The following is a 26,705-nucleotide window of genomic DNA, read 5'->3' on the forward strand; positions in this document are numbered from 1 at the left end:
TAGGGGAAACTGTGTGTGAAATATATGATAACTCTAATATTTTCTTAACTTTTCTACAAATTTGATACTGTCCTAAAATGTCTATTTTAAAAAAATCAACTAGAAAATGTGCACACACGCTGGATGCTTCTGATTACTGTACCTTCTGTCCCCAATCTCCCTGCCCAGAGCTTGAGCCTGGCTTCTCATGGTCTAAGTCATGAGAACCGCTGACAAGTGCTAACCTAAGGAGGGATGTGGTTAGATTAGAATTTTAAGTAGAACACCCTGTGCTCTGGGTGATGAGTGGATCGCAGGGTATGTGGAGATAGAGAGCAAGAGAGACCAGCTGGAAGGGTGTTGCAACAGTTCAGGTGAGAAACGACTTCAGGCCGAGCTCAGAAGGTATTGGTGGAGATAGCAAGGACTTGATCCTTGATGGGGGTAGGGAAGAGGAGGAAGAATGAGGAATGATTGTGAATACACAGATGGCAATGGCGGTTGGCGGTTTTCTTAACTCAAAGAGAGAACACCTAAGGAGGAAACACAGTGAGTGTTGCTGGGGTTGGGTGGGGAGGAAGGAATGCTAAGTGCCATGATGTGTAGATCTATTAAACTTGAGTGTCTCTGGACACTTCAGTAGGGAAGTCCCTGATAAATCCTTAAGTGCCTGCAGTAAAATAGCTTCAAATAGCTTGACACAGCCTGCCTAAAATGCTGTGGTCAAATAGTTAAAAGTGAGCAATTTGAAGATTTAAAAGCAGCGCTTTTCCCAGGAAAGGAGAGCCCCAGGTCCTGATATGATTGATGGCAGTAAAGGCTATGGAAATGTCAGGGAGCCAGGTAGCAGGAGGGTGACACCTGCAGTGACTGGGTCTGTATTTCTCCAGCTTAGTCAGTAGTTTTGGCTTCCATGACTGCTGCTGGTCCAACCTTTACTTACTTTAATAATGCTGTCACTTTCCCTCAGAGACAATCTGGAACACCTCCTCTTCCCACCTTGCCCAATTCTACTTCTATTGCTTTGCTAAAGTCTTCCTCAGCCAAGCAGGCAGACCATAAGACTTTTTGAAATCATGAGATTTTCTAAGAGAGAAAACCCAAGAAGAAGAGCCTGGAAATGTTTCCAGGGAAGGGACTAGAACCCAGATGGAGCCCCCAAGCTTTCCTAGCATCTTCCCTGTCCCCCTCCTGAGAGGAGCTGAGTCTGGAGCAGAAGTGTAGGGTGGGCTCTGCCAGGGGTTGGGTGTGGTGTTGTGATGGAAGGTAGTGTTGGACTGAGATGCAACCAGAACAACGTATCCCCTTTTCATGGCTGGCAAGTGTTGTTTTCAAGTACATTAAGTGAAGCTGATTTTTTTTTTTTTTGCGGGGGGGGTGTTGTTTCTTTTTCAGGAACTGTTAGATCTATTGAGTGGTTTGAGGACCAAAATTTAAAAAGGGTCTGTCCTCCTTTGAGAATGGGCCATGGGAGTCTCTTGCAGCCATTGACCCATACACAGGTTTTTATGTGGTGAGAGAGAAGAAAATGCTAAAGAGAATATAGGATCCCAAGACTTCCAGGATTTATTATGTATCATTGTACACACTCACTGATTCAGCTTCAATACTGGGGAAGTAAGGATTCCTATAGTAACAATAGTCCCTTAAGTAGAGGCTCTGCTCACCTGAGGTTGGGACTGGGGTCATTGGGGGTGGCACTGGACAATAATTCCCTCTCTCCCCCACCCCCACCCCATTAAAGAGACATGTAGAGGGACAGAGTCAAGTTCACAGATGAGACAGGCCACCTAGCGGATCTGAAATAAGTGGAGCCAGTGGCTCTCTCTTCCCTTGTATGAGATGATCTGAGGGCCTCTGGACACTGCGGGTGGTTATTTATGTTTGGGTGGCCACTGCACCTCCTGCTTCTGCTGCTGGTGCTCTAGGGGAAGCAATACTTCTCCCTTTGTGGGCAGGGCTGATTGAATGTCTTGGACCTGGCCTGGAGCTGGGGCAAACACAGGCTGCTCCAGCTGCCCCTTCTGCTGCTCCAGGTCCTTCAGCTGCCCCTCCTGCTGCTCCAGATGTTTTAGTTGTCCGTCCTGCTGCTCTGGGTGCTCTAGCTGCTTTTCCTGCTGCTCCGGGTGCTTTGGCTGTCCTACCTGCTGCTCTGGGAGCTCCAGCTGTGCCTCCTGCTTCTCCAGGTGCTTCAGCTGGCCCTCTTGCTGCTCTGGGAGCTCCAGCTGCTTCTCCTCCTGCTCCAGGTTCTTTGGCTGCCCCACCTGCTCTTGGACCCCCAACTGTCCCTGCTGCTGCTCCAGATGCTTCAGTTGCCCCTCCTGCTCCTCTAGGTGCTTCAGCTGCCCCAACTGCTCCAGGTGCTCCACCTGCTGCTCCAGGTGCTCCACCTGCCCCTCCTGCTGCTCCAGCTGCCCCTCCTGCTGCACCAGATGCTCCAGCTGACCCTCCTGCTGCACCAGGTGCTCCAGCTGCCCCTCCTGCTGCACCAGGTGCTTCAACTGCCCCTCCTCCTCCTCCAGGTGCTTTGGCTGCCCCTCCTCCTTCTCTAGCTGCTTCAGCTGCTGCACCTGCTGCTCTGGGAGCCCCAGCTGCCCTTCCTGGTGCTCCAGGTGCTCCAGCTGCCCCTCCTGCTGCTCCAGGTGCTTCAGCTGCCCCTCCTGCTCCTCCAGGTGCTCCAGTTGCCCCTTCTGCTGCTCCAGATGCTTAGGCTGCCCCTCCTGCTGCTCCAGGTGCTTCAGCTGCCCCACCTGCTGCTCTGGGAGCTCCGGCTGCTTCTCCTGCTGATCCAGGTGCTTCAGCTGCCCCTCCTGCTGTTCCAGGTACTTCAGCTGCCCCACCTGCTCCTCTGGGACCTCCAGCTGCCCCTCCTGGTGCTCCAGATGCTTCAGCTGACCCTCCTGCTGCTCCAGGTGCTTCAGCTGTCCCTCCTGCTGCTCTGGGAGCTCCAGCTGCCCCTCCTGCTGCTCTGGGAGCTCCAGCTGCCCCTTCTGCTGCTCCAGGTGCTTCAGCTGTCCCTCCTGCTGCTCTGGGAGCTCCAGCTGTCCCTCCCGCTGCTCTAGGTGCTTCAGGTGCCCCTCCTGCTGCTCTGGGAGCTCCAACAGTTGCTCTTTCTTCATTCCCAGTTGCTCATCTCTCTTGACTAGCTCTTGATCCAGTTGCTGGTCTAAGAGCTTCTTCTCTTCTTCCAGCTGTTTGTTTAGCTGCGGATCCCTTTGTGCTTTCTCCTGCTTAAGCTGCTGCTCTGGGTTTTCTGCTTTCTGATATTCCTCATGCTGTTCCCAGTGCTGTTGCTGCAGCTCCTGCTCCTGTGGCTCCTGCTGCTGTTGCTCACATTCTTGCTCAGGCAGTCCCTTTACAGCAGTCATGTGCTTTTCCTCTTGCTTTGATGGGACCTCCACTGGGAGCTCGACAGGCATCTTCTGGCATGGGGGAGGCAGTGGAGTTGGCTGTTTCATTTGCTCCTGCTGGATATTGACTGGAGGAGGAACAGTCTTGAGGAGCTCCTGACTGAGGGCAGGGGAGAGGGTCACTGGCAGTGTGTGTTGCTGGGACATCTTAGAAGCTACTGTCAACCTGAAAGACAGAAGAGGGCTGATGCACAAGCTGAAGGCAAAGGAAATAGATGAAACCTTGGAAATCTGCAGAAGTATCTGGTTTTTTAGCATCCCCTCTTCCCTTGGGCAGGGTACTGTCCTACCACCTCTGGACTATCATTTCCCAAAAGCAGCAGAGAGAGAAGGGTGGAAATGTGGAGGGGCAGAGAAAGGTCCTCCTAGGAGCCTCCTTGTTCCCAGGTGAGAGCCAACAAGGAGATCTGTTTGCAGGGCTGTTCTGCAAGGGTGGGTCAGGTGCCAGCTCACTGTCTGCTCTTGTCTAGTCCTTGTGTCCACCCTCATTGCTTCACTGACCAAGGAGCAGAGATGCGTTCTGGCATTATGTCACAGTGAGGAGTAAGGCCTTAGGGAATGAAATGTCTTTTGGAGAACACCAAGTCCTAGAAAACCAATAGGCCGTGCCAGAGAGGATCTAAGAGGTCATGGTGTGAGCTCCAGACTGGAGCCACAGGACATGCTCTAGGCCTGCATCTCCCATTGGAATGCTGTGTGTTTCTGGGCAAGTCACTTAGTCTCCTGGGATTCGGTTTTCCCCTCTGTAAAGCCAGCAGGTTGGCCTATTCAACCCCAGGGCTGCTTTCTCTCCTGACCTTCTGAGGTTTAGCTGCAGTCCTTGTGTCTGGGGTGGGGCTGCGGGAGCTGCAAGGTTGCTGAGAGTTGGAGCTTGTTCTTCCAAGCCTTATACTTCTAAGTTGAGTTTTCCTGTCCCAGCTCTGCCTAGGTTTCTCCAAATAGAAGGGTTTCCCCATTCTGCCATCCCTCTGTGCAGCATAGCCAAAAGGTAGAAGCTCTTCCCTGAACCTCTCCCTCCATAAAGAAGGCAAAATGATAGTCTGTCAAAACCCAAGAGGTTTAGGAAAGAAGTTGAATGCTATTCCCCTCCTCCCTTCCATAATTCTCTCTCACACACAAATCCAAAAATATGGTCACAAGAAAAGATGGGACATGGGATGATTACTCTCTGTTCTGCACTTCTGTGCCAAGGCACTTTTCTCTCAGTACTCTGACTTGAGTCCCCCTAGAATGAAAGTCCAGCTGAATCCAGCCCCAGAGTAATGCCCACCCCCACCCAGGCTGCCCACCCCCACCACATCGTATGCTGTTGGAGGTCCCGAGTCCCAACCCTGGTTCTACCATCCGACACTTACCAGACTCCCAGTAAGGCTGAGGCAGAGGCTTTGGTGGAGTGCTGAGCTGAGCAGGAGTCAGGGCACTCTTTATATCATTCTGCAGCCTGGCCTCCCTCCAGGTTGAAGGTGATGGACAGGTTTCACCACTCTAGTTGGTCAACTTCCTCTAGCCCCTTCCTGACTCACCACAGGCATCTTAAGCAGCAAACCCTTTAGGGCCCCATTTCCCAGGGACACACAGCTCCTGCCTGGCCAGAGGATTCTGGGAGCTCAACTATTCCTGTGATGCTTTTCTGACCTAGGCACAGGGAGCTGAGTGAGGCATCCTACTGTTTTGTGACCTTAGTCAAACTTCTGCTCTGAATCTCAATTTTTCCACTTTCAAAATGAGTTTGTTCTCATTATTAGGCCGAAAGATTCACTTTCAAGGGCATGAAATGGAAAGTTATGTGTCTTTTGGGGATGTCCAGGCTGGGTTATATGTTTGAAGATAGAGTCACTTCCCATGAAGGGGTGGTATTTCTGGGGTGTTCTCTTCGGCCACAAGCCCTTCCTCTCTCAGAATATATTTTTAACTCCATCCTATGTGGAAATAAACTCTGTCTTTGGTGGGGGGAGTTTGACTTTAGGCCAAGTAGAGTCAAGTAGAAAGCTTCTAGGAGTCCTCTGCTGCTGCCACTTGCTGCCCAGACTCTATACCTGAGGCTGCAGTTAGAGAAGTTCTCAGGAATGCCATGCTCATAAGAACTCCAAAGCACGGCCCACTCTAGGCAAGGAAACAAGATTGAATCTACACAATATAAAAATAAGTATTGCTTTTTATAATGACAAACCAAACTACTTTCTTAAGTACTTTTTTAAATGCATGAAGGTATAAAGATCAGAATCAAATCATCCATTTCCTGTTGTAAACCATACTCTAGAAATAGATTAAGAAATCTTTCAGAGTGGGGATTTGAGCATGTCTCTCCCCAGTGCCAACAGTGCACCAGCACACTTGAAATAACATTCAAACTCACTGCCGTGGTTTAAAAGACCCTGGGTACCTGGCTTCTGCCTTCTTCTGGGGCCCCAATTCATGTCAATCTCTCCCTGAGAGGTATATTCCTACCTCACTGAGGGCCTTCAGTTCCTGAGATGAGCCCAGAGCTCTCCACCTGGGGGCTTGGCACCTGCTGTCCTTCTGCCCACAGGCCCCTCCCCAGGTCTCTGGTTCTTTTATGCCTTTCAGCTTCAGTGTCAATGTTGGGGTCTGTCAGAGATCCTTCTCTGTGTACCATATCTAAAGGATTGGTACTTCATTTCACTTATAACATCCTAGAGTAATTTATTTGCATTTGTTCACTTGCTTATTGTCTATCTCTCCCACTGGAAAATAAGCTAAGAGCAGGGTATACCTGGTATGTTTTCCACTATACCCCTAGAACCTATCAAAACCACTGCATATAATATGTGCTCTACAAGTATTCATTGAAGAACAGTGAATTTTACCACCCGAAAATAATGACTATTAAACATTTTAGTGTTGATCAATGTTTATATGTGTGTGTCTGTATGTGTGTGTAAAAACAAAACTGATTTATTTCTTCCCTTTCTTTTTAATGGTTGGTTAATAACTTATTATATGGACAGCACTCATTTACACTCTCTTTTTTACAATCTAATCCAAAAAGAAGGAATTATAAAGACAATACTCAGTGGGGCTAATTTTGAGAAGTGTCCTGATTCCCCACAGTTTTCCTGACAGGCACCTTTCTCTCAGCCCCAAGTAAATCTATTTAAAGCACTAATTTTGTCATGTTCCTGGATCATGCCTAAAAAGACAGATGGAGGACTCACAAGGCACCCTTGGTTTCTGCAGTGCTATCCCCTCCTCATGACCTCTTTGTTCCCTGAGCCCACCCAGGGACCTCACATTCTTTTTCCCATAGAACGGGGACTGTGCCATTTTCTGGGGCAGAGGAAGTGCAACCCACTCTGCCTTGAAGAACTAATCAAGCATCCTTACTTTGGCCCTGATGCCCTTGTGCTCTGCTGCTGACTTCATCTGGGGGGAATCTGCCTCTTCCCAGCCCGTGACAGTCAGTCTGGGGCAGCAGACTCAGATCAAGGAAGTCACACCGGTCTTATGGGTTAGCAGGGGCTCAGTATCTGCCAGATCTGCCTCCCGCCCTCTGACTCATGGCATAATAAGAGCCTTAAGGAGAAGATGGTATGTGTGAGCCTTTGACCGCTGGGCAAAGCTAGGGTGTGGGAAAGAGGGCAGTGGATAAAGCTGAGGGAGTGTTTGTGTGTGTGTGTATGCAAGGGAGGGGTTGGGGAAACCTCAACATTCTAGGGCTGAGAAGTCCCTTATTCTGCCCACAGGTTGCCCCATTTGGGAGACAGGCATTCATGTATATGGGAGAGGTTCTTTCACTGCCTGTGTGAATGACCTCATAAGCTCCAGGTCCACATGACAAGTCTGGGTAACTGTCCAACCCCCACCCAACATAATGAGGATGAGCTCATATCCCATGACACATGGAGAAGCTTTGGCCCCAACTCTGCCCCAGCCCAAGGATGCACTGGCTATTTCAAATTTGGAGGCAGAACCTGGCTAGTTTGTCTCTCTCCTGAGTGAGGCAACCTATTTGAACTGTTGCTTAGTGGTAGGGGGCAGAAGAAACTGGTTATGGTGATTCAATGTCCTGTGGGGAGGGATGCTGAGGACAGCTCTTAACAGATTGCCATAGGGGTCATGGCAGATGGTCCTGGAAGGTGACTTGGGCCAGAAAATCATGCATTCTCATCTTGGATAGCCATGCCTCGTCTGCTTCCTGGTATGGCACTGCCCCATGCTCTGAGGCTGCTAGCCTCCTCTCCCTCTCACAGACCTCCTGCTCTCCCCAGGGCACTGTCTCCTACATCAGCGGCTCTCAGTCCTCAACCTGCCAACCTGCACTAGTTGTCTCCCCACACACTTCTTTTTTTTTTTTTTTGAGACAGAATCCACTCTGTCTCTCAGGCTTGAGTGCAGTGGTGCAATCTTGGCTCACTGCAACCTCTGCCTCCCCAGTTCAAGCGATTCTCCTGCCTCAGCCTCCTGAGTAGCTGGGACTACAGGCATGTGCAAACATGCCTGGATAATTTTTGTGTTTTTAGTAGTGATGGGGTTTCACTATATTGGCCAGGCTGGTTTTGAAATCCTAACCTCATGGTCTGCCCGCCTCAGCCTCCCAAAGTGCTGAGATTACAGGCGTGAGCCACGGTGCCCGACCTTCCCCACAAACTTTGAATCCTCCTCGTCTTTCTCCATTGCTTCCTGGACCTGACCTTGGCTCTTCTCTCACCTTTTGTGCCCGTCTGCTGTTCAAGGAAGGGAGATGAGACCAAGAAAGGGCCAAGAGGGCTGACTCATCCTTTTTGGGCTTCTGGGTGGATCTGTCTGTCCTGACCTGCTTTCCTCTCTTACATCTTCTTATAGCTTTCTCTCCTGGGCTTGTTGGATCACTGGATCTCAATCACCAGTTCTGGCCTTTGTTCTTGGATCTGAGAGCTGTGGAAGGGCAGCCACAGCTCTGCTCTTGGTGGCAGCAAGAGAAGAGGCATAAAGGCTGCCAGTAGTAGAGAAAAGAGACACTCAGTTCCCCCTTCTTCAACTAAAGGAAATTCCCTCCCCTTTGGGCTGATTGTTGGGGAAATCACATTTTGTACAGTTGATTCTCTGTCCAGCAGCAGAATGTCTGAGATGGAGGAGTCCTCAGAGAATGCATGGGAAATGCCTTACACTGTGCCTGGTGCATAGGAGCTTCTCTATTTATCTATCTAATAATAACTAATAATAATAACTTAAATTCACAATATGTAAATTAACAGAAACAGAAAGCGAACTGATGGTTGCCAGGAAGTGAGAGGAGGAGAGAATGGGATGTAGCTGCTAATGGGGATGATGAAAATGTTATAGAACGACATAGAGTTGGTAGTTGCATAATATATGAATGTACTAAATACCACCGAACTGTTCACTTTAAAATGGTAACTTTATGTTATATGAATTGTACCTCAACAAAAAAAGAGGTAATGCCTTTGCCTAATACCAGGTCACAAGGTAAAGTTGTTAATATAATTGATGTATTCATTCAACCAACACTTACTGAGCCTCTACTATGTGCAAGCCACTGGAGATAGGGTTATGAATAGAAAACACACAGTCCCTGCCTTCAAGTAGCTTAGAATGCAGGTGCTTCTTAACACACCTATGCCTACTTCTCACCATTGGGGCTCATCTGTCTTCTGACAGGAATTGAAGTCTGGAGAGAACATGAGTTGCCCAAGAGCCTACAGCAAGGCTGTGATAGAGCTGGGCTGGAACCCATGTGTCCTGACCTCCGGTCAGGGGCTCTCCTCCCCATCAGGCTGCTTTGCTAAGTGCTTGAGCATCTGATGGCTGTGACAGGTTCCACTAGGTGACTTCAAAGACACATTCCAGCTCTGTGAGTCAGTCATTTACCCCAACATGGCCAGTTCTGGGTTTTCTGGAGGGAGTGTCAGTTTTCTCTGGCTCTCATTCAGCCAAAATGCCCCTGGGATGATCCTCTTTGGTCCTGGGAATAGGGAGCTCCACTTCCTGGCTGGATCTGGTATTTAAGTTTATTTCAGCCTAATCCAATCTGAAAGAATGTTACTGTTCAATGGTGGGCACTGGCTTTGCTGTCAGACAGGCCTGGGTTTGAATTGCACCTGCACGTCTTTTTATCTGGACAAGACATTTCACCTCTATGAATTTCAGTTTCCTTGTCTGTAAAATGGGGATACTAACAACTCCTTAGAATTCTGTGAGAATTTTGTGAGGGAATATATGTGCTTAGCACATAGGTTGTACTCAGGAAGTTGGCTATTTTATCGCTGGGGGCCATTGCAAAGGTTTGCTGATGGATTACAGTGTGTTACCTACCTAAAGATAGTTTTAAGGATGTAAGTTCTTTAAAGTTCATCAGCTTTAACTAACTCATTTTGCCCATGAAAAACATGAAGCCCCACAGTCACACAGTCCATGGGAGTAGCGTGGTGAGGGGAGCCAGGTTGCCTTCCCATTTGCTGCTCCTTCCAGTCTGCTGCTGCTGGGCCTCAGGTGATGATTCAGCCCAAGACGTGAGACTCTGTCTTGTGCTTTGATAATGGCCTGTGTGCACTGAGTGTGCTCCCCTGAGTGGGAATCATGGGGACATTAAGGTGGCTTTGCATTTCTAGAGCTTGATGGTACATGGAGGGGCCTGGGATCTGCATGGGCAGAGGACAGGCAGTGGTTTGGAACAAAATTTTATCTGGAAAAAGGAATCTAGCAATAGAGTGAGGAGTGTACATACAGTCACAGCCCATCAAGTCAAAGGTAGAAGGTACGATTTCAGCCAAGCACATGGAATGGAGATGATAGGCAAAATACCATAAGGGGTAAGACTTCACAGGGCTGTGTGAAAAAGAAGGCAGGGCTGTGAGGAGCACAGTTTGGTTGAAGGCAGCCAGCAGTGGCAGGGCCTTTGGGTGCAGGGAATGGGGGAGGGACACTTCAGAGGGGAGAAAGAGAGAGTCATAGAACAAAAGGGGAGCGCAGGGACCAAGTCCAGCCATGAAGCCTCCCTCCAGTGTCCTCAGTTGTCAGACACTTGTAAGGGATCAGGGATTTTCCATGACTTTGCCCAGCTTCCTGATTTATCGCTCCCCACTCCTTCTTTCGCCCCTGCTAATTAGAGACTGGTGGGGGACACCAGATCCTGCATCAGCTGCCTCCTGAGAGGCGCAATTGCTCTCACAAATACTCCTAAAAGCAGTTGCAGAGGCCACTCAGATGCATGTGTTTGTGCATATGCATGTATGTGTGTGTGTGTGTGTGTGTGGCTCACAACTTTACCAACACAAGTGAGCTGCCCACATTTTCCTGCCTGGCATGGGCCCTGGTGAGCCCCCCATGAACTAGTCTGTATTTATGGACAGTTTGTCACAAAGCAGTCTGACTGCTCCAGGCTACTAGATGAATTGGTCTGGTCCAAAGTAGAAAATAGTGCCTATCCCTCCCTCCCTAAGACACATGTCCCCTGCTTACTGTCTCACATTAAACTAGATCACAATGCTGAAAGTCAGGGCATGTGCAGGCCTCTGAGATCTCAGCTGAGCCAGTGTGCTGGGAAGGGCCCTGGCCTATCCTCCCTGTCTGAGAGAGAGATACAACCCCTGATCTCAGGATGCTCTAGATGTAGTAGAGGATCCTGATTCTGCCCTCAGGGAACTCCTAACCTGATAGACAGACAGGTGCAGAAACTGAGAGGTGGGTGCAATTCAGTGCCATGCCAATTGAGCACTCAACTAACTGGACCCTGCATGGATGCAGGTATAAACAGAAATAGGGCTTGGAAAGTCTCCCTGGAAAGAATGCAGAGGAAAGTGCAAAGGGAACAGGCCTTCCAAACCTGCTGTTTGGTAGACACTGTGCATCAACCCCTCATTCACTCTCATGTAATAATCCTTTATGCTTTACAGGGGAGGAGCTGAAGCTGAGAGTAGTGTAGCAGCTGGCCAGTGCTCTCAAAGTCAGCAGGTCAAGTCCCTGTGCTCCGAAGCCACCCTCTCCACTGGGGGCAGAGATGTCCACTGTGTGCAATAGACACTGAATCCTGGTACGCCCCAGTAAGAGAGAGCCCAGGGCTTCCATAGGGGATGACAGGGGAGTTGCAAGTCAGATGACAGGGGAGTTGCAAGTCAGAAGACAGGTGCGCTGGAAATTGCTGGAGTAGCTGCAAAGTTATTTTCTTGCCACTCAGGTTTTACTAGAAAGCCTGCTTGGGGTGGAGTGAGCAGGAAGGGGAGAGAGCGGTCAGAGTGCTATGGGAAAGAAGGGTGAGCCCATTTCCTCTCATAGGCTAGTACTTGCATGCTCAGCTCCAGCTACCTTTCCTTCTCCCCATACATCCCCTACCTCTGCTAGGAGCCCTAGGCCCAGTAACCCCAGGGCCACCTCTCTACCCCGCTTAGGGTCCAAGTCTGGGGATTCTAATGCTGGAGGGGCCTTCAGGGCACAGGGTTCAACCTTCGCTTTACAGAGGATGACATAATCTCAAGAGGAGAACACAGGAAGGCAGGGCAGATCTCCAGGTCCCAGGTCTGTGGACCTGGTGCTTTCCATCCTTCCTGTCTGCTAGAAATGCCTTTCCTACCTTCTTTCCTATTGGTTGATTTTTTATTCAACTGCTGTTTCTGGACAGTTTCTTTGTGTGCCTGGGTTCTAGGACCTAGGGTATAGCATCGACAAAAACAGGCAAAAATCTCTGCCCTGCTAGAGCTTTCATTCCAGTGGGGGGGTGGAGGAGTTATGCAAAATAAACACACACCTGAAATATAAATCAAGGTATGCAAAATACACACATATCTGAAATTTAAATCATGTTAAATGTTCAGAAATTCTGTGTAGACAAAAGTGGCAAGGAAGAGATTTATGGAGTGCTGGAGGAGGGGGTTGTCATTTATTTTAAATGGGGTAGCCAGGGAAGGCCTCACACAGCAACCTGGAGAAAACCAGGAGGTCAGCATGAGGATGAGTGCAGGCACAGGGCCCAACAGGGGCAGCATCCCGGAGGCAGGAGTGCTCTGGAGCCAATAAGGAGGCTGGTGTGGCTGGGGCTGAGTGAATGAGGGAAAGATTTTTGAGAGACAAGGTTGGAGGTCTGGGTAGAGGTAGGCGGTGGGGAGAAATCATGTAACAACTTTAGCTTTATAGTCAATGAGATGAGAAGCCGCAGATCAGTGACATTATCTGACTTAGTTTTTAAAGGCTCTCTCTGGCAAGAGTGGGAGCAAGTTGAACTGTTAGAGGAACTGTAGGAATTTAGCGATGGCTTGGAAGTAGGGTGGTAGCAGTAGAGGCAGAAAGAAGTGAGCAGAATATAGATATGTTTGGATCCTAGAACCAATAAGACTTACATCTTACAAATAAAATAAGATGTAGAGTATCAGTGGTGAACAACCTGAATGACCGTAAAGATTCATTAACAGAGATGGGGAAGACCACAGGTGGGGCTTTTTTTTTTTTCTGAGATGGAGTTTCACTCTTGTTGCCCAGGCTGGGGTGTAATGGCGTGATCTCGGCTCACTGCAACCTCTGCCTCCGGGATTCAAGCGATTCTCCTGCCTCAGTCTCCTGAGTAGCTGAGATTACAGGCACACACCACCACGCCTGGCTAATTTTTGTATTTTTAGTAGAGACAGGGTTTCACCATGTTGGCTAGGCTGGTCTCAAACTCCTGACCTCAGGTGATCCACCCGCCTTGGCCTCCCAAACTGCTGGGATTACAGGCGTGAGCCACTGTGTCTGGCCGAGGGGCTGGTTTTATGGAAAATGTCAGCAGTGAACGTTGAGACATGTTAAGCTTGAGACATCCAAGCAGAGTTGTCAAGTAGGCAGTTAGAGATACTAGTTCTGAATTCAGAAGGAGGTTTATGCTGTGGAAATACATTTGGAAATCATCAGCATATAAATGGCATTTGAAGACATGAGCCAGGATGAAATCACCAAGGGAATGAATACGGAGAGGAAAGAGAAGAGGCTCAAGCATGATCCCCTGAATCACTCCAGTGTTGAATGATCAGGGAGATATGAAGAAAAGTTCAGGAAAATTGAGAACGGAAAGAGCAGACAGAGTTAAGAAACATGGTAGGATAATGTGGTGTTCTAAAAGACAAGTGGACACATTGCCAAGGAGGAGGGATAAACAGTGAGACAAATGCTATACAGATATGTGGAATCTAATAAAGTCAAACTTATAGAAGCAGAGAGTAGAGCAGGGGTTTTCAGGAACTGGTGGGGGGAGCTGGGGAAATGGGGAGATGTTGGTCAAAGGGTACAAACTTTCAGCTATAAGATGAACTTAGTTCTGGGGATCTAAGGTACAGCCTGGGTCCTGATGGACGTGTTAATTCATTTGATTGTGGAAATTATTTCACAATATGCACATATGGCAAAGCGTCACATTGTATACCTTAAGTATATACAATCTTTGTCAATTAAATATGTTTGAAAAGAAAAGGACTAAGAATGCCCATTGGATCGGGCAACACAGAGGCCATTAGTGACCTTGACATTGGCAGTCTAAGGCAGTGGTAAGGACAAAAGCCAGATTGGGGTGGATTCAAGAAAGAATGAGAAGAGAGGGCTTGGGAACAGTGAGGATAGAGAGCATTTTTAAAAATATTGTTAAGAGAAGCAGATAAATGGGGCAATAGCCAGTGCTGACCCTCTTTCTCCAGCTCCTTGTAAACTCTGCTCATTACCCCACCCTTCCTCCCCAGTAAAGCTGTTACTGACACACCAAAGCCCATGACGCCCTGACTGTTCCACAGCCCCTGTTCATTTCCATCTCACCTCCCCACTCCTCAGCTCCTACTTGCGGAGGGTTTGGATCCAGCCTTGCAGGTTTTCCACTTGTTCTCTGTTTCTGGAGAGCTCTGCTGCAAATATCCCAGTGAATTACTTCTTCATGTCATTCAGATCTCTACCCCAATGTCACTTTTCTGAGATGGCTCCTTTAACCTCTCTAAAATATTGGGTTGATGTGAAAGTAAGTGGGGCTTTTGCGTTGTTGAAATTTGCCATTTGATATCAGAATACATTCTTAAGTAAATGTGGCTATGTTATACATCATTTTAATGCACACTTCTCACTTGATGTTTTTTGCTAATAACTTATTACTTGCTGTTTATTTTATATTTATTTTAGACCGTGGAAGTGATGTTACACAAGGGCAAATTCAAGCGATTTTCTTACTCAAGTTCAAAATGGGTCATAAAGCAGTGCAGACAACTTACAACATCAATAGCAAGTTTGGCCCAGAAACTGCTAATGGACATACAGTACAGTAGTGGTTCAAGAAGTTTTGCAAAGGAGACAAGAGCCTTGAAGATGAAGAGTGTAGTGGCTGGCCGTCAGAAGTTGACAATGACCAATTGAGAGGAATCATCCAAGCTGATTATTTTTCAACTACACAAGAAGTTGCTGAAGAACTCAACGTTGACCATTCTGTGTTGTTCAGCATTTGAAGCAAATTAGAAAGGTGAAAAACTCGATAAGTGCATCCCTCATGAGCTGAGCAGAAAAAAGAATAGTTGTTTTTGAAGCGTGGTCTTCTCTTATTCTACGCAACAACAACAAACCATTTCTTGATCGGATTGTGGCGTGCAAAGAAAAGTGGATTTTATATGACAACTGGTGACAATCAGCTCAGTGGTTGGACCTAGAAGAAGCTCCAAAGCACTTCCCAAAGCCAAACTTGCACCAAAAAATTGTCATGGTCACTGTTTGGTGGTCTGCTGCCACTCTGATACACTACAGCTTTCTGAATCTCAGCGAAACCATTACATCTGAGAAGTATGCTCAGCAAATTCATGAGATGCACCAAAAACTGCAATGCCTGCAGCCAGCATTCATCAACAAAAAGGGCCCAATTCTTCTCCATGACAATGCCCAGCTCCTTGTCACACAACCAACACTTCAAAAGTTGAATGAATTGGGCTACAAAGTTTTGCTTCATCTGCCATATTCACCTGACCTCTTGCCAACCGACTACCACTTCTTCAAGCATCTTGACAACATTTTGCAGGGAAAATGCTTCCACAACCAGCAGGATGAAGAAAATGCTTTCCAAGAGTTTGTTGAACCCTGAATCATGGATTTTAATGCTGCAGGAAAAAGTAAACTTATTTCTCATTGGCAAAAATATGTCGATTGTCAATGGTTCCTATTTTGATTAATAAAGATGTGTTTGAGCCTAGTTATAATAACTTGAAATTCACAATCCAAAATCGCAATTACATTTGATTCTCTATCCCATGCCCTCCTTCAACTCATTATAGCACTCACCACTATTGGAGCTTGTGTTATTTGTTGTGTTCTTGCCTCCCTAGAATGTTAAGTTCATGAGAGCGGGGTCCTTGACTGTATTTGGCTTCTTGACTTCCCCAAACACCTAGAACTGTGCTTGATGCATAGTCTCTCCAATACATCCATTATGACACCTTTCTAAATGTTTGTTGAAGAAATGAGTACTCCTGTCAAAAAGATATAAATGCATTTTCCCATAAATAAACTTAACTTCTAATATCCAGTCACTATCCCTGATTGCAGAAAACAATGTACTCAACTCCTAGTAAACTCAGTCAACTCTGGCTTTACCTCACGCAATGTAGAATCTCCTCTCCCGCTCCTTCTCCCCTTACTGGAGATTTATTTAAGACTGCTTTATGGAGAGCATATACTTTTAGATCTCTGCAATAAATCCCCAAAGCCTGCTTAGAAACTTAAGAGTCTTTGTCCGGAGGATCCAGCTCTAGACCCTCCCCTGAGTAGTATGTGCTGCTGACTAGTTGGGATGGCCTCTGAGGAAGATTCGTGTGAGAGAAAAGATGGCCTTGCGGTATTCCAGAATTTCATCCTCCTAAGTACTCTCTCCATTTTTTGGCAATGGTGATCATATGATTTTGTAAACATCCCTTTCTCCTCACTAATAGCCCCAAGCTCCCAAGAACAAAGACAAGACCCAATTTTTTCCTCCTTCATCTGCCCTGGCACTTGGTTGGTGGGTTTCCTGTGCTTCGAGTTTCACCCCTTTATTCCTCTCCTCGGTTCCGTGACATAAGAAATTACAACAATTCCTTACTCCTGTTTCTAAGCAGCTCCGAGCAACTGGCTAACTGGCCATGAGGCCAAACAGAATGGGAAGTCTACATGTAGGGATGAGGCAAGGAAAGGGAGACCTGGCATTTCCACAGGCCCTGGATGGCTGATACAGCTAAGACAGACCAGCTCTCCTGAGGAGTCTGCCCTGTGCCCACCTCCAGGAGGTAGACAAAGGTGGAGGGGGAAGGGAGCTGCACCCAGGGGGTTTGCAGTGTGATTTTACATGAGGAAGGAGGAACATTTTGTCAGGCCAAGGCTCAAGGACCCAATTTTCTGTGTTTGACCTGATATTGCAGCCCTCTCGGCCTTGCACAACACAAACATCTCTGCTCTGTGAATCATTATACCGATATTTTAAAACAGAATTTATATTTTTTGTTCTAAATGAAACACAATCACTTCATCCAGTGCTTAACCAAGCAAAGTTCAATTGATCCAGTGTTGAGTGCAGGAGGAACTAGTTGTATTGGACTTCCAGAGACACCTTTGTAACTTGAGTTTTCTGTCATTGAAATTATTCCCCTTTATACAAAGTGCTTCTTTGGCTTTCCTTCCCTCACTGCCCACTGCATACAGCCTCTTAGAGTAGAGTGCATCACTGTCTTAATATTAGAGCTGCTGTCTTCTGTTTCAGCAGCAGTTTGGCAGCTTTGAAGCTCTGTATCTCAGGGATTCTCCATCCCGAATTTCAATATTTATTTCCACCACACCATGGCTTCTCACTAGTATTTAGTGAAGGGCCAAAGAGCTTTCTTACCATGTATTTTAAAACCTCCAGCCCTATTCATAGCCTCCTGAGCCATTTCAGTCTTTGCCCCCAACCCACAACCAGATTCATATCCACTGGAGCCTCAGCAAAGTGTACCTGTCTTTGGTTTTCACTCCATGAGGATGCAGTCAGGGAGGAGTCCAAGAGACTCCTGGAGAAAGGATACATGGGCAGGAAAGATCAGGTTGTTGGAGTTAGAAAAAAACATGCTTCCTACCATCACAACACTTACACCTTTGTATCTGCTTTCCTGTCTTTCTGTCTGTGCTGTAAGCATCACAAAACAGACTTGATTTATTTATTTCCATGTCTGAAGTGTATCACATAGAACCTTGCAGTTATTTGATGTTCAAACAAATAGTTGGTAAAACAAAGTGAACTACCACTCCTGGTAAAGATAAAGTAAAAGGGGCCAGATTTACCCTTCCACCAAAAAAGAAAAAAATACCTGAGACAGTAGTTTTCAAGATACTAGACACACCAGGCAACGAAGGACAGTGAACCTTGACAGACAGATGAGGTGAGCCCTGATTGCTCCAGCTTACTCTCGGAGAGTTTGCAGGCTGCTGTGCAGAAGGGGAATCCAGACAGGGCCTGGCTATTTCCCTGAGTGAAGACAGAACTGGGAGGTGGGGATGCCAAGGCAGCTAGAGTTTGCAGAACACCAGAGAGAAGAGAACTGTGCACAGAGAGAACTCTGTAGATCTGCAGAAGATTCTTCTTGAGTCTTCAACTGAGTACTAATAGGCACATTCATGTGAAGAAATAATATGAGACAGGAGAAAGAATTACTTCAAAGAATTACTTCAAAGAATTAAGAAGGAAAATCCCTGGAGCCCACAGGGCCAGAAATAGTTTCTGTTTCTACTACCCAGACTGGAAAAATGTGTAATTCACATGGCTTCAGATAGGATACTCAGAAGGGTTATGCTTCAGTAGTGGGTACAATTTAGTTTTAGATTAAATGTTTTTCTGGTCTTAAAAAAGATCTGAAGGAATCAAACTGCTGCCAAGTAACTTAACTGTATCTCAATACAGAGCTTAAGTATATTTATAGGGACATAAATATATTTAGCACCCAGAAAGACAAAATTCACAATGTCTGACTTCCAATTAAAAATTGCCAGGCATGCAAAGAAATAGTAAAATGTCATCAATAATGATAGAAAAATAAAAGCAACGCAGAAAAGACACAGGATTTGTAGACAAGAGCATTGAAACAATGATTATAAATTCATTCTATATGTTTAATAAGCTAGATAAAATATTGCACACATTCAGTAAATATATGAAATATATATATTTTAAAATTAAATTTGTGGAGATGAAAACTACCATGTCTGAAATAAAAAAATACCTTGGATGAGGTTAATAGTATATTAGATAGTACAGAAGAAAATATAGTGAACTTGAAGATGTCGCAATAGAAATTACCTAACACAAAACACAGAGAGGAGGAAAAAAGATGAAAACCAACCAAACAAAAGAACTCAAATAGAGAACATCAGTGAGGTGTGGGAAAATTTTGAGCAGCCTAATATAAGAACAGGTGAAATCCTTGAATAATGGGGTAGATGGGGAATTACCAAAATTTTTCAAAATTGGCAGGGTGCTCTAAATCCACAAATTCAAGAAACAAGAAACATGAAGAAAATTATACCAAGGCACAAGGACAATACAATTGCTTCGAACATATGATAAAATAGTCATAAAAATAGCCAGAGATAAATAGACATGTCACATGAGGAAAGTCACATGATGACAGGAAAAATAACGAAATGAGAGCAAATTTCTTACTAGAAACAATGCAAGCCAGAAAACAGCAAAGCGACATCCTTAATATAATGAAAGAAAAAATACAAATGGAAAAAACAACAACAAAAACTGGAAAACTAAATTTCTATATCCAGCAAAATACATTCTTAAAATGAGATAAAGATTTTTTCAGACATTTAAAAGCTGAAATAATTTCACACCGGCAGACTATGAATTATACAAAATTTTAAAGTCCTCAGGATGAAGGAAAATAATATCAAATGGGACTATGAATCTACACAACAGAAGAGCACCATAAATGGTAAATACCTGGATAAAACAAAACCTTTTTTCCTTACAATTCAAACCTACTGGAAGAATAAATAACTATTTAAAGCAAAATCGAGAGCAATGTATTATGAATATTTTTAAGATATGTAAAATAAAAATGTATTATAATAATAGCACAAAGATCAGAAGGAGAAAAATGGAAGTATATAGTTTACAGGTTCTGATACCGTAAGCAAAGTAGTATAACATAAAGGTGGACTATACAAAGTTAAAAATCTAAACAATAGAATCCTAATGCAACTACCTAAATAACACAAAAAAGTTACGGAGATTAAGTCAATGAAGGAGATGAGATGGGGTTGTATAAAAGGCTCAATTCAAAAAAAGGAATAAGACAAAAGAAAACAAAAAATAGATGAGACAGAAAACAAACAGCAAGATGGCAGATTTAAACACGACCATATTTACTAATCACATTAACACTATTGATCTTAGTACTCCAATTAAAAGGCATAAATTATCAGGTCAAATAAAAAAGAATCACCTATATATTGCTTGGAAGGAAACTGCTTTAAACATAAAGACATAAATAGGTTAAAAGCAAAATAATGGGGAAAATGTCTTGTTAATACTAATCAAAAGAAAGCAAATGTGGATGTATTGACTTCGAAGTAGATTTCAAACTAAGATATTACCAGGGATAAAGAAGGTAATTTTGTGATAATAAAGAGGCAATTCACGAAAAGGATACAATAAATCTTAAATCTTTATGCTTCTAATAAGAGAGCCTCAAAATACACGAAGCAAAAACTGCTAAAATTGAAAGAAACTATAAAGGAATTCACAATTATGGTCAGACTTTTCAATGCTATACATTTAATACTTGATAAACAAGTAACCAGAAAATAAGTAAAGATGTAGAAGACTCAAATCACATGGTCAAACAAATTAGTCTGATTGACATTTACAGAACACTCCATCCTACAATAGTAGGATACACTTTCTTTTCAAGGGCACATGAAGCATTTACTAAGATAGAGCATATTCTGAGTCATAAAGAAATCTCAGTGAATTTTAAAAAATTCAAGTCATATAAAGTATGTTATTTGACTGCAGAGGAATAAAACTAGAAATCAAAAACAGAAATATCTCTTGGAAAATCTCACAGCATTTTGAAAATAAATAAAAACACTTCTAATTAACCCACAGATCAAAGTAAATCAAAAGGGAAAATAAGAACTCCTTTGAACTAGAAACAGAAACACAACATTCCAAAATTTTTTTGGTTGTGGCTAAAACAATGCCTAAAGAAAAATTTCTAACATTAAATACCTATATCAAACAGAAAATATTTCAAAATAATAACCTCGACTTCCACCTTAAGAAATTAGAAAAAAGAACAAATTACACCTCAAATAAGCAGAAGAATGGAAATGATAAAGATCAGAGTAAAAATAAATGAAATAGAAAACCAAAAACAACATAAAAAACTAATGAAACAAAATGCCAGGGCTTTGAGAAGATTGATTAAATTGATGAAAATACTCTCTATACTAAGTAGGAAATACGGAGAGGAGATGTAAATTACCAATACAGGAATGAAAGAGGTAAGCTTACTACAGATTCCATATATGTTAAAAATAATAAGGGCATCTCATGAATAAATTTGTACCAATAAATTTTAAAACCTAGATGAAATAGATGATTTTCTTGAAAGACAAAAAGTGGTAAAATTCATTCAAAAGTAAACAGATAATTTGAAAAACTAAAATCAATTAAAGAAATTGTATTTTCAGTTAAAAATCTTCCCACAGAGAAACCTCCAGGAACAGATAACTACACCTGGGTTCCATCAAATGTCTAAGGAAGAAATCACACCAATTCTCCACAAACTGCTCCCGAAAATTGAAGTGAACACCTCTCATTTCATAAGGACAGCATTACTTTGGTACCAATATCAGACAAAGATATTACAAGAAAGAAAACTACCAACAAGTGCAATATCCCTTATTAACATAAAGCCAAAGCTTCTTAGCAAAATTTTAGCAAATCAAATCCAAGAATATAAAAAGGATAATACAACTTGATCAAAGAGGGCTCATCTCCAGTATGCAAGGTTCTTTTAACATTCAAAAATCAATGTAATTCACTGCATTAGCAGACTAAAAATAAAAAACCATATGTTCATCTCAATAGATGTAGAACTAACATTTTTCAAAATCCAACATTCATTTCTGTTACAAACTCTCAGCAAAGTAGAAAAAGAAGGAACATCTTCAAGTGGCAAAAGAGAGCGATAAAATACATTGGAAAGAGAAAAGTCAAATCTGTGCTTAGACGGCATGATCATTTGTGTAGAAAATCTTATGGCATTTACATGAAAGCTGTAAAAACTAAAAAGCAGTACACAGGCCGGGCACGATGGCTCATGCCTGTAATCCCAGCACTTTGGGAGGCTGAGGTGGGTGGATCACCTGAGGTCAAGTGTTCAAGACCAGCTTGGCCAACATGGTGACCTCCTGTCTCTACTAAAAATACAAAAATTAGCTGGCATGGTGGTATGCGCCTGTAATCCCAGCTACCCGGGAGGCTGAGGTGAGAGAATTGCTTGAGCCTGGGAGGTGGAGGTTGTGGTGAGCCCAGATTGTGCCACTGTACTCCATCCTTGGTGACAGACTGAGAATCCATTTCAGAAAAAAAAAAAGAAAGAAAGAAAGAAGGAAAAGCCATACACAAGTTTAATATACAAAAAAATTGCATTTCTGTATATTAACTGAATAATTAGAAACCAAAATAAAAATGTCATTTATAATATGATCAAAGTATATCAAACACAGAGGAAATGACAAAATGCTTGCAAATTTTAGGGGAAATATGACAAAATGCATGCAAATTATTCACCAAAAACCATAAAACTTTAAAAAATTAAAGAAGACGTAAATAAATGGAGAGATAATCCATGTTCACCAATCAAAATACTCAATATGGTTAAGATGTTCATTTCCATCCCCAAAATATAATCCATAGATTTAAAAAATCCCGGCATTTAGTTTTAGAAATTGACAGGTTTAGTCTAAAATTAATATGAAAGTGCAAAGAACTTAGAATAGCTAAAACAACTTTGATAAACAACTAAATTAGAGAACATATTACCTGACTTCAACACTTAGCATAAGGCTACAGTAAATAAGACATTAGTGTCAAGACAGACAAATAGATCAATGTAAAAGAATTAAACAAATACGACATGGCAGTGATTTTTGACAAAATGCAAAGGCTGGAGAAAGGACAGTCTTTAATAAATAGTGATAAAACAATGGGATATCCCTATGCTTCCCTCTGCCTCTCCCCCAGCAAAACAAACAAACAAACAAACAATGAACCTTTGTTCATACCTTCCACCGTAAATAAGCATACGCCATTTTATTGCACTTTTCAGATATTGTAATTTTTTACAGTTTGAAGTTATATGGCAACCCTATGTCCAGTAATTCTATTGGTAGCATTTTTCCAACAGCAAGTGTTCATTTCATGTCTCTCTGTCAAATTTTGGTAATTCTTGCAATATTTCAAACTTTTAAAATTATTATTATATTTGTTATGGTGATCTGTGACTGTTGATCTTTGATGTTACTATTGCATTTGTTTTGGGGCACCATGAACTGTGCCCATAGACAATGGATGACAAATTTAATTGATAAATATTGTGTGTGTTCTTACTACTAGACCAATCAGCCATTCCCCCATTTATCTTCCTCTCATTGGGCCTTCCTAGTCTCTGAGACACAACACTATTAAAATTAGGCCAATTAATAACCCCACAATGGCCTCTAAGTGTTCAAGTAAAAGGAAGAGTCACATGTCTCTTATTTTAAACCCAAAGCTAAAAATCGTTAAGCTTAGTAAGGAAGACATGTCAAAAGTTGAGATAGGCCAAATGATAGGACTCATGCTGAGCAACCAAGTTGTGAATGCAAAATAAAAGTTCTTGAGGGAAATTGAAACTGCCACTCTAGTGAACACATGAATGATAAGAAAGCAAAGCAGCCTTATTGCTGATATGAAGAAAGTTTTAGTGGTCTGGATAGATCTAAGCAGCCACATAATTCCCTTAAGCTGAAGCCTAATCCACAGCAATCCATAGAATTAACTCTCTCTTTAATTCTATGAATGCTGAAAGAGGTGAGGAAGCTGCAGAAGAAAAGTTTGAAGCTGGCAGAGGTTAGTTCATGATGTTTAGGAAAGAAGTCTGCTCCATAACATAAAAATGCAAGGGGAAGCAGCAAGTGCTGATGTAGAAGCTGCAGCAAGTTATCCAGAAGGACTAGCTAAGATAGTCCATGAAGGTGGTTACTCTAAACAACTGATTTTCAGTGTAGATGAAACAACCTTCTATTGGAAGAAGATACTATCTAGGACTTCATAGCTAGGGAGGAGAAGTCAATGCCTGGCTTCAAAGCTTCAAAGAATAGACTGACCCTCTGGTTAGGGGTTAATACCACTGATGACTTTGAGGTCAATGCTCATTTATCATTCCCAAAATCCTAAAGCCCTTAAGAATTATGCTAAATCTATTATTCCTGTGCTTTATAAATAGAGCAACAAAGCCTGGTTGACAGAAAATCTGTTTATAGCATGGTTTACTGAATATTTTAAGCCCACAGTTGAAACCTACTGCTCAGAACAAAAGATTCCTTTTGAAAAATTACTGCTTATTGACAAATGTACCTAGTCACCCAAGAGCTCTGATAGAGATATAAAGGACATTGATGTTTTCATGCCTGCTAACACAATGTTGATTCTGCAGCCCACAGATCAAGAAGTAATTTCCACCTTCAAGTCTTAATATTTAAGAAATACATTTTGTAAGGCTATAGCTGCCATAGATGCTTTAAATAGTGATTTCTCTGATGGACAAAGTAAACTGAAACTCTCTGGAAAGAATTCACCATTCTAGATGCCATTAAGAATATTGGTGATTCATAGGAGGAGGTAAAAATATCCACACTAAAGAGAAGTTTGGAAGAAGTTGACTCCAACCCTGATGGATGACTTTGGATGGATTCAAGACTTCAGTGGCAGAAGTAACCACAGGTGTGTTAGAAATAGCAAGAGCACTAGAATTATAAGTGGAGTTTGAAGATGTGATTGAATTGCTGCAATCACATGATAAAACTTGAACAGATGAGTTGTTGCTTCTTATGGATGAGCAAAGAAATTGGTTTCTTGAGATGGAATCTACTCCTGGTGAAGATGCTGTGAACATCGTTGCAATGACAACATAGAATTTAGAATATACCGTAAGCTTAGTTGATAGAGGAGTGACAGGTTTTTAGATGAGTGACTCGAATTTTGAAAGAAGTTCTACTGTGGGTAAAATGCTATCAAACAGCATCACATGCTAAAGAGAAATTTTCCATGAAAGGAAGAGTCAATTGATGGAGCAAGCTTGATTGTTGTCTTAGCGCAAAAAAGTATACCTTGAGAATCGCTTGAACCTAGGAGGCAGAGGTTGCAGTGAGCCCAGATCACACCACTGCACTCTAGTTTGGGCAACAGAGCGGGACTCTGTCTCAAAAAAAAAAAAAGAAAAAAAAACAGTAGGAACTGTACCAGCCACTCCAATCAGCAGCTATCAACATCAAGGCAAGATCCTCTGCCATCAAAAAGATTACCAACTGCTGAAGGCTCTGATGATTATCATGTTTCAGCAATAAAGTATTTTTAACTCAGGTATGTACATTGTTTTTTAGACATAATGTTATTGTGCATTTAATAAGCTATAGTATAGTGTAAACATAACTTTTATATGCACTGGGAAGTAAAAAAATGTGTGACTCGCTTTACTGTGGCAGTCTGGAACTGAACCGGCAATATTTCCAAGGTATGCCTGAACAAAAATTAACTTCAAGAAGAAAATATAGGAGAAAATCTTTGTGTCCTAGAATCAGGCAAAGATGTCTTGGGTATGACAAATAAAACAATAAAAAAACAACTAACTGGACTTTATCAAAATTAAGAATTTCTGCTATTTGAAAAAAAATTTTTTAAGAGAATAAAATGATAAGCCACAGTCTGGAGAAAATATGTTAAATCATTTATTTGACAAGACACTTGTATCAAGAATATACATATATATGTATATGCATACATACACACAGATATATACATACATACATGTGTACATACACACACATATGTATGTGTGTATATATATACACATATACATACACACATATACATATGTATATACACATCCCCCTAAAATCCTGTAATAAAATTCCAAATAGCTCTAAATAGTAAAAAAATGGAGGAAATATTTGGACAGAAAATTCACCAAAGAAGATATATGAAGGCAGAAGAGCTCAAGGGGAGATGCTCCGTATCATTAGCCATTAATAAAATGCACATTAAAGCCACAATGAAGCAGCACTGCATATTTATTTAAATGTCTGCAACTCTAGAACTAAAAAAAGTGAGCATACAAATAATCAGCAGGGCTATGCAACAACTGGAGCTGCCATACACTTCTCACGGGAATGTAAAATGGTAGAACCATTTTGGGAAACAGGTGGGCAGGTTCTCAAGAAGTAAAACATACACCTATTATATAACACAGTCATTTTCCTCTTAGGTCTTTACTGAAGTGAAATGAAGGCATATGTTCATAGAAAGATTTGTGCATGAATGTTCATAGCAGTTTTATTTGTAATAGCCTCAAATTGGAAACAACCCAAATGCCCATCAAAGGATTAGTTGATAAACAAAAGCGACATATTCACAATAATGAGGGTATTTGCTACTCAGCAATGAAAAAGAATGAACAGTGGATACATGCAAAAACATGTTTGAATCTCAATCTAATTTAGCTGAGTGAAAGGGGCCAGGCATAAAAGAATGCACAGTGGTTTGGGCTGGGAAGTGGCAGAGGAGGGACTTGACTTGATGCCAGAACACCCCGCAGAGGGTGGCCAACCCAGAGAGCTGCCTGGAGACTCAGGAAGAGGACAGGGAGTGGGACTGGGGTGGGGCAAGGGGGGGGGGGGATGAAGGTTGGAGTCTCCAGGCTGGGCAGGGTCTTCCCACCATTCCTGCAGACCCATAGCCTTGCCTTTCACAGAGGGTTGGGTAATTACCGCTGGCTTCCCCAGACCCCAGCAAGGGAAAGGCGGGTGAGTCAGCTCATCTCGGCTGTCTTTGCACAGGGTGCAGATCCCAAAGCCCAGCTCTGCCAAGATCTTGCCCAGCCGCATTGGGCCTGGGGATGGTGGTGAGGCCCAGTGTAGCAGGACTCTCACTGACTTCCACCGATGAGTTGGGGGGCGATGCCAAATTGGAGGCTGGTGCCATGGGAGGGTGGAGGTCTCGCCTTGGAACCCCAGTAGTCCCTGGAGCATGACAGCCAGTGGAGGCTCCCAGGGTGGAGAGCAGGGCACCCACCACCCAGGCTGCGAAGAGTAGCA

The 26,705-nt window shown here is 43.4% G+C and overlaps 1 protein-coding gene across 2 annotated transcripts; it reads right to left on the reverse strand.

Moving 5' to 3' along the window:
- Positions 1 to 1,523: 1,523 nt before the first annotated feature.
- On the reverse strand, positions 1,524 to 15,799 carry IVL (involucrin). Of its 2 annotated transcripts, XM_001136672.7 has the most exons (3): positions 15,612 to 15,799; positions 4,745 to 5,492; positions 1,524 to 3,555 (listed from the first exon to the last, which is right to left on the reverse strand). In XM_001136672.7, the coding sequence occupies exon 3, from the start codon at positions 3,534 to 3,536 to the stop codon at positions 1,854 to 1,856; it is 1,683 nt and encodes a 560-aa protein (XP_001136672.1). In that variant the 5' UTR covers positions 3,537 to 3,555; positions 4,745 to 5,492; positions 15,612 to 15,799; the 3' UTR covers positions 1,524 to 1,853. The 2 variants fall into 2 exon arrangements, with proteins under 2 accessions (XP_001136672.1, XP_054527047.1); XM_054671072.1 differs by lacking the exon at positions 4,745 to 5,492 and having other exon boundaries at positions 1,529 to 3,555; positions 14,118 to 15,799.
- Positions 15,800 to 26,705: the final 10,906 nt, after the last annotated feature.

This window comes from Pan troglodytes, chromosome 1 (genome assembly GCF_028858775.2).
Source record: "Pan troglodytes isolate AG18354 chromosome 1, NHGRI_mPanTro3-v2.0_pri, whole genome shotgun sequence".
Taxonomy (NCBI): domain Eukaryota; kingdom Metazoa; phylum Chordata; class Mammalia; order Primates; family Hominidae; genus Pan; species Pan troglodytes.

Coding starts and splice junctions, on each gene's coding strand:
- IVL (XM_001136672.7), bottom strand. CDS start 3,536: ATGTCCCAGCAACACACACTGCCAGTGACCCTCTCCCCTGCCCTCAGT.